Consider the following 7226-nt stretch of genomic DNA (forward strand, 5'->3'; position numbering starts at 1 on the left):
CTGAGTGTGGTTAAAATCCTTCAAGATTCTGCCCCCAGAAAAGAAGCTCTTAACTGCTCGAAACACATCACCACTAAGTATGTTCCAGAAGCTTTGAAAAAATTTTGCTGTCATACCATCATCTCCTGGATCACTTTGAGGATGAATGCTAAATGTTGCGCGCTTCACTTCCTCCATAGTCACTGGTATTTGAAGCCTACGGTTCATGTGAGCTGTAACCTTAGGTTCAAAATCAGTAAACAGAGGTTCAGGGTTCTCATGACAAGTGGAGGAAAAGATGTCCTTGAAATAAGATTCAGCCACAGAAGCAATACCAGCATTTGAAGTAGCCACTTCACCATCATTGCCAGTTAGTTGCCAAATTCTATTCCTTCGGGTTCGATTTCTAAATTTCTGATGGAAGAAAGCTGTATTCTGATCACCAGATTTGAGCCATTTGACTCTAGACTTATCTTTCCAATAAGATTCCTCATTTTGTAATGTTTTTTCAAGTTTGTCCTCTATTTCTGAAATGATGTCGCCTCTATGAATTCCTGCTAAACGAAGTTCCTCTAATTCCGACTGTAGTAAATCAATCTCCACCTTCGAATTAGATATGTGTTCTTGCTGCCATTTGATAATCTTATGCCGACAACACTTTATTTTTTGAGCTAGGATATACATGGCTGAACCATCAATCTGTTCATGCCAAACCTCTCTAACAATCTGGCGTATTTCATCATTGGAACACCATCTTTCTTGGAATTTGAATCGGTGTTTAGATCTCTCAGTTCTCGGATTAGAGTCTAGGAGAAGAGGGGCATGATCCGAGCCTGATTCTGACAGTCTAAGAACCGTTGCATTGGGATAGAGTTGCTGCCAATCAACTCCTACCAGGAATCGGTCCAGTCTTTCCTGTATCAACTCATCACCCCTCCGTCTATTTGACCAAGTGAATGGTCTTCCGACCATACCAATATCAATCAGGAAATTATCATCAATAAAACTATTAAAGGTTTCAATAGAAGAAGGAGATTTAGCACCCCCACCTTCTTTCTCCAATTGATTAGAAATGGCATTAAAATCCCCCATTAACACAACCTTACCATCGAACTGTTGGGTGACTGAAGTTAATTCAGCAAATTGAGCCATTCTATGTTGATCATTTGAACTGAGATAAACACCTAGAACACCATAGGGATCATTAGAACCAGCTGTCAGAGCTGATGCCGCAATGAAAAATCTACCATGCTGTAAAATCTGAACAGTGCAACCATCCCTCCATGCCATTGCCAAACCCCCTGATAATCCATCCGGATCTACAATAAACCATTTCTTGAAACCACAAGATCTTAGTTTTCCTTCAACTTGTCGAGATTGATTTTTTGTTTCACAGATAAAACCAACCTCAGGGGAGTAGGATTTGCAAATCCCTTTAAGATTGTGGATTGTCAGGGGTCTCCCCAAACCCCGACAATTCCACGAGAGCAGTTTCATATTTCTTTGGGTGCCACTTGAAGGCTGGCACCCTCCACCGTCATAGCAATTATATGAGGGTTCTGAGTCTCTGATTTGTTGCTCATGGTGTAAAGAAAATCAGAATTGGTATTCAATGATTCCAAAGAGACATAAGATATATGGAATGAGTGAATTAGAAAATGGAATGAATTAAAAGAGCAATGAATTGGGAGAGAAAACGAAAATTAGGGAGCTAGGTGGAAAAGAAATTAAGAAAAAAATAAAAAATAGAAGAAGATGGAAAAGAATTTGACGAAGAAAAGACAAAGAAAGGTGTAACCATGGAGGCGGCCCAGTGAAACCCTAGCAGAGCGTCGGGCGCTAGATGAGGAGTATGTACTCCCACTGATATAAATTATTGCAATTGTAATCATTATGCCAAACATTTATTTACAGACGCCGAGACAAATACATTGAAATATAAAATCATATTTAGCAAATAAAGATATAAACATAAAGTTTATGTTCAAAAATATTGAATTAGTGTGTAGATATTAACAAGAAACACAACTTATTTTTTTTTTATTTTTTCTATCAATTTTTTATTATTATATTTTTCTTCCTAAAATTTTTATATGAAAAAAAATGATAGTAAATTAAAGTTTTATAATTTATTTCTTTTATGTTTAAAATATCACTGATCAAAATACAAAAACATTAATTTTTGTATCTCTGTTTTTGTGACATATTTTCATAACCTATCTTACCCTGTTCTCGTGATTAAATGCAGTTATTTGCTTTATTTTAACGTCCATAGTTAGAAATAATGAGTATAGGAAATGAAAGTTACCATGGTTAATTTTTTCGGAAAAAAAAAATGCTCCTAGTCCTTATTCTTCGTGTATAGATAAAACTTAGTTTTGAAGTCTCAGCTATTCTCTATAGTCCATACCTCACAATAAAAATTCAACAAATATAAATGAAAAAATAAAACTGTCGCATTGACAGCTTTTTTTCTTCAACTTTTTTAACTTATTCACGAAAACAAAATGATAAAAAAATACAGTAGAAAGTTTACGGAAAAAAAAGGCACACTACATAAAAAATGGCATGATACATGGTATTTAGAGTCTGCTACAAATGCCTAAACTCCAATAAACTACTGATTATTTAACAGGCTCAGTTGCTCTTAAAACTAATCATATGGATTCCTAAAATTTTTCAAGAGGTTTGGAATGTCATAACCTAACATGTCATCTACTGCCTGTATCATTTTTGGTTTCAATTTCTCAAACTTATCAAAATTATAACCACTTAGAGTCTCTCTGAAATGTTCAACATCTGGGAAGTCTCCAGGAGGTAGATGAAACTCCCTTTGTACCTGTTTCAAATTTTACAGTCACATATGTGCTGATGCACATTACCATTGTTATGAAAGAGATATATGCAGAAATCCTACCTTTCCAAATGCTGCAGCCAGATTATCAATAAGCTTTTGCTGAGCTTTAGCTTTGCCCATCATAGCAGGCATCTCCTTTTTAAGATGACTGATAATGTAAGCATGTATCTTGGCAGCTCGTGCCCGTTTTACAAATTCGTTGATCTACATAAACACAAACAATATCTTATTATTTATACGGAGCAGCAACTTCAACAAACAAAACACACCTAGCAGAGTAGCAGCAATTGACAAAACATTGGTAAAATTCTAAAATATAATAAAGAAAAAGCAAAGTTAGATGGATGAACTCACTCTTCGATCACAGGCCTTCTTTGGTATATCTTTTAGGTCTGAAAGAAGGTCCTCTTGTTCTTTTTCAAAGAGTTCCTTACCGATTGGACCACTGACAGCATCATTTATGGGTTTATCGTTGAAGGAGCTGACAGAATAAAGTAATTAAGCACAAACAGCACATGGCAATCTCATGATCAAGAAAAATAACTCAGTGATAAAGTCTAAATTGCATAGTACATGATAAAAGGTAGAAAAAGAATGAAAGATAAACAAGTCTTCCTCCAATAGAACAAACCTAGCCAAAACCATGTGATTGTAGAAACAAAGTGTCTCTATCTCAACAAGTGAAACACTTAAGTTATGGCAATTGTTTAGAGATAAACGTATAGAGTAACCAACCCGATATACACACGCATGACTTCAGGTGTATTCAGCACCTTCCCAAGTGACCACATCAATGCTCCATAAACTCTCATTAGCTGCAAATAAGCGCAAATAGTTGTTAGGTTTCCCCTTAACTTGTTGGGTCGATTTAATGAGTAAACAGATGGCAGTTTAACTTACTTGTTGAGTATCAACTTGGTCTGCCTTGTTCAAAACTACTCGAATTTTGTCATCATGCCCACGCAAGGATGAGATCACACGCTTGAATTCATCACTAATATCAAGCTTGTGAGGATCAAACAGGAGGAGTATCAAATCACATTTGGCAGCAAACCAAGATGTTACACCTGTAAAATCATATGACCGTTGTGTTCGTTGCTTTTCTCCGGATAAAACTCCAGGACTGTCCACAAATGTAATGTGGTCCAGTAGCTTTGGATGATTGCAAAAAGTATAAGTCCAACTACCAAAGGAAAATCTCTCAAACATTTTCAATGGTTCTAGAGCACCTTACCGGATGAGGCATTTGAGAACACTCAAATTTTGACAAAAATGCGGTGCCAAAACTTGTAAGACCACTAAATGGCATGTCTGCTTGGACAGCAACAGTATTTCCAGGAATGCTTCTCTCGTCAGGTCCAGACTGTACAATAGTACTATTTGCTAGTTAAAATTAAAGCGGTAGTAATTTATTTCCCAATTACTTCAAGATAGTTACATTATTAGATGTTCACAGACAACAATGATTCAAATAATCAGAAACTTGGCAGTTATTCTACGATAGAAAGTACTAAGTACACTGTAAAGCAATGCACTCAGATAAGTTAAATGTTGTTGGTAAAATCAAATTGATTAGTCAATTCAAACTAAGAAAATCTTGATGGTAACAGAATAATTGGACAATTTGGCTCGTACCATGACAACAACAAAACGATCAGTTGTAGGCTCCGGTCCAATATGGGCTCCTGCAGTCATGAAAAAACAAGAGAAACGTAGAAACATTATTAAATAAATTTTTGAAACAGATATCATGAGCAATTCCATACATATCGAGGACACACAAACCCTCAAAGCAGAGAATCACTTGCCTGGATAACTACTTTTAAGTAGATGTTTGATAAATGTTGTTTTACCAGTTGAGTATTGACCCAAAAGCATAACCATTGGCTTTGCTTCAAAGTCACTATTTGTCTGAGTGCGAAAAAAATTCCAGTCAATAAATTAGCAATTTTGTATTACTTAAAAAACACTAACATTAATAGAAAAGAACGCAAACTAAAAAATGTATTTAAGCAAATAACTAAAAGTTGACACGAATCTTCCAAAGTACAAAAACACTAAATTACTGACCAGTAATGGGGATACAAAATCATTAAAACGATAAGTAGCTTCTAATGGCCTCAACTTCTGGATGTAGAGTTTCTTCAAGCCATCAATTATTGAGGTCACAGAGGAAAGTGAAACCTGTAGCCATGTATTTGGAGGAAGGGGGGAATTAATAACAAGTAAGAATGTATTGAAAATATATAAGAACTGAAAATAGCAAAGAAGCAGCAAAACAAAAAGTAAAAAGAAACTATAGAAATGCCTGTCAATAGTTGAAAAATGAAATGAATATTCCATATGAAACAGTAACAAAATTGTTACCCTTTTTGTTGACTTCGAAGAGAACCAACTACTTGAAGATGGTGATGGCTGCAATGGAGAACTACCTGCATTATTGCTAACTACTGAAACTGGATTTTCAAGACGAAAGAAGGAATATAGAAACCAAAGGAATACAAATGCCCATATTCAGTAATAGTGGGAATAAATTACCATTTGAATCAACTTCTTTTTCTTTATGCCTTTTCTTCTGGATAAACAAAACCAAATAGTAAGCACTTTCCCTAAATAAACATTCAGATATCAATCACCACAATAATACTAAAAGTTAGAAAATACTTACAGCCATTAATACATCCAAACCATCCATTGTGGGAGGTTTCAAGTTTTTCAGCTCAACTGAAAAACAGAAGTTCACAATCAACATATGCCAACAGCAACAAGAATTGCCATCATGAAGTCTTCAACAACTAAAATATATATATATATATATATATATATATATATATATATATATATATATATATATATATATATATATATTCAAACCAAACAACGGCAAACAAATCTAGAAGTACAAAACTCACCACCACTAGAAAGAAGATCTTGTGTTATTGGTTGGCCGGATTGTGCCAATGAAATTAGCTACATTTCAAAATACGTAAGCACTCTAGAAAGAGTTCAACATCACACTCCAACTAAAAAATAACATGAATTCACCTGCATAGCAATGATGAACTCTGCAAAACCAAGATATCCTTGTCGCTTCGAATCCGCAATAGCCCACACCTTCAATTTTGGCAAATTAGAGCATACAAATAAACAATTCAGTTAAAACTTGAGAAGAAATCAACTGTGATGCATATCAGCTAAGCACAACTCCTACAAACCACTCAACCATTCATAGCCAGCTAGCATCTATATAATCAGAAGCTAGAGAGTTCAAAACTAATCAAATATAAAGCTGAAACTAACCACTATCATTAGAATCAATAATTGCAATGAAAAACAAAAAATACAAAACCTGCTTAAGATCCTGGCGAGACAAATTGGACATGGCGAAAAACTTGGTGGCATCACTCCCCGTAATGCGGCCATCGCCATCTGAAAATAGGAAAAAAAAAAAAAGCACAGTACAAATTCATCGATTTTTGAACACGAACATCACCACAATCAGCAACACCAAAAAATAAGAATTAAATAAACTAAAATAATTGAAAACCTTGCGTACCTGAATCGGCGTAATTGAACCACTGCTGGTAGATGATCTGGTTCTCTTTGGAGCAGGAACCGATTGGGATCGGGTCGAATTCCATCGATTCGCTGCGTTTGGAACGCCTTTGGAAACGCGACGGTTAAGATCTCGTGTCGTTTACTACTCTTTATAGTTTATACTTACGTTCGGCAAAGTGGAAACTAGAAAGCGTGACTGTGTTCAGTAAACGACGACGATGAACTCCACCAGCGTCGTCGTTTTGGGAGTGGAAACCCGAGTTGGAGGTGAAGCACTATTTTGCTGCTTTAACGAACCCTTTTATTTTATTTTATTTTATTTATTTATTTATTTATTTCTTTATTTATTTATTTCATGTGAAGTTATGTGATGGCGCCAAATATTAAGGGGCAAGGTTTTTTCTTACTATTTTAACCACTCCTTGAAGCTTAAGCAAGCTTAACGTTAATGGCAGTTTGTGCCACCTCTTGCTTTGTGTTATCTTCTAAGTTCGCTATATTATTTATTTTTGACTATTTGAGGATACATGCTTTATAATTAATTAATTATACGTTTCTCTATTGCAAGTATCAGAACTAATAACGTGATTACATTTATCTTTATTGATTATGACGTGATTACGTTTATCTATAAAATATTAAAATGATACATTTGCCAACCAAAATTTATAGCCAATAAATAGATGGTATTGCTTTAAGTATTGTTGTTACTGTATATTGTTAGTCAATCAGGTAAAAATTGAACTCTAGATATTTGTTAAAGTGGCTAATAAATTAATTATTAGATGAATTTAAATTGATTATATTATTATTACTGTTATTATTATATTAT

The 7226-nt window shown here is 34.7% G+C and overlaps 1 protein-coding gene across 2 annotated transcripts; it reads right to left on the reverse strand.

Moving 5' to 3' along the window:
* Positions 1–2510: 2510 nt before the first annotated feature.
* Positions 2511–6769, reverse strand: LOC130941854 (EH domain-containing protein 1-like). 2 transcript variants are annotated; one of them, XM_057870476.1, is made up of 16 exons: positions 6393–6769; positions 6186–6265; positions 5882–5950; positions 5749–5806; positions 5505–5560; positions 5375–5411; positions 5204–5283; positions 4907–5020; positions 4645–4747; positions 4472–4521; positions 4071–4199; positions 3737–3988; positions 3572–3651; positions 3191–3317; positions 2897–3040; positions 2511–2818 (listed from the first exon to the last, which is right to left on the reverse strand). In XM_057870476.1, the coding sequence occupies exons 1-16, from the start codon at positions 6475–6477 to the stop codon at positions 2633–2635; spliced, it is 1650 nt and encodes a 549-aa protein (XP_057726459.1). In that variant the 5' UTR covers positions 6478–6769; the 3' UTR covers positions 2511–2632. The 2 variants fall into 2 exon arrangements, with proteins under 2 accessions (XP_057726459.1, XP_057726460.1); XM_057870477.1 differs by having other exon boundaries at positions 5204–5268; positions 6393–6761.
* Positions 6770–7226: the final 457 nt, after the last annotated feature.

Source organism: Arachis stenosperma, chromosome 7, assembly GCF_014773155.1.
Source record: "Arachis stenosperma cultivar V10309 chromosome 7, arast.V10309.gnm1.PFL2, whole genome shotgun sequence".
NCBI lineage: Eukaryota > Viridiplantae > Streptophyta > Magnoliopsida > Fabales > Fabaceae > Arachis > Arachis stenosperma.

Bases quoted from the DNA above. Each gene is read 5' to 3' on its own strand.
- LOC130941854 (XM_057870476.1), bottom strand. From the start codon at position 6,477: ATGGAATTCGACCCGATCCCAATCGGTTCCTGCTCCAAAGAGAACCAG. The intron at 5,951-6,185 runs GTTTTGTATTTT...CCAAAATTGAAG, and splicing joins CTCGCCAGGATCTTAAGCAG to GTGTGGGCTATTGCGGATTC. The intron at 5,412-5,504 runs GTAAGTATTTTC...TTGTTTATCCAG, and splicing joins GTTTGGATGTATTAATGGCT to AAGAAAAGGCATAAAGAAAA.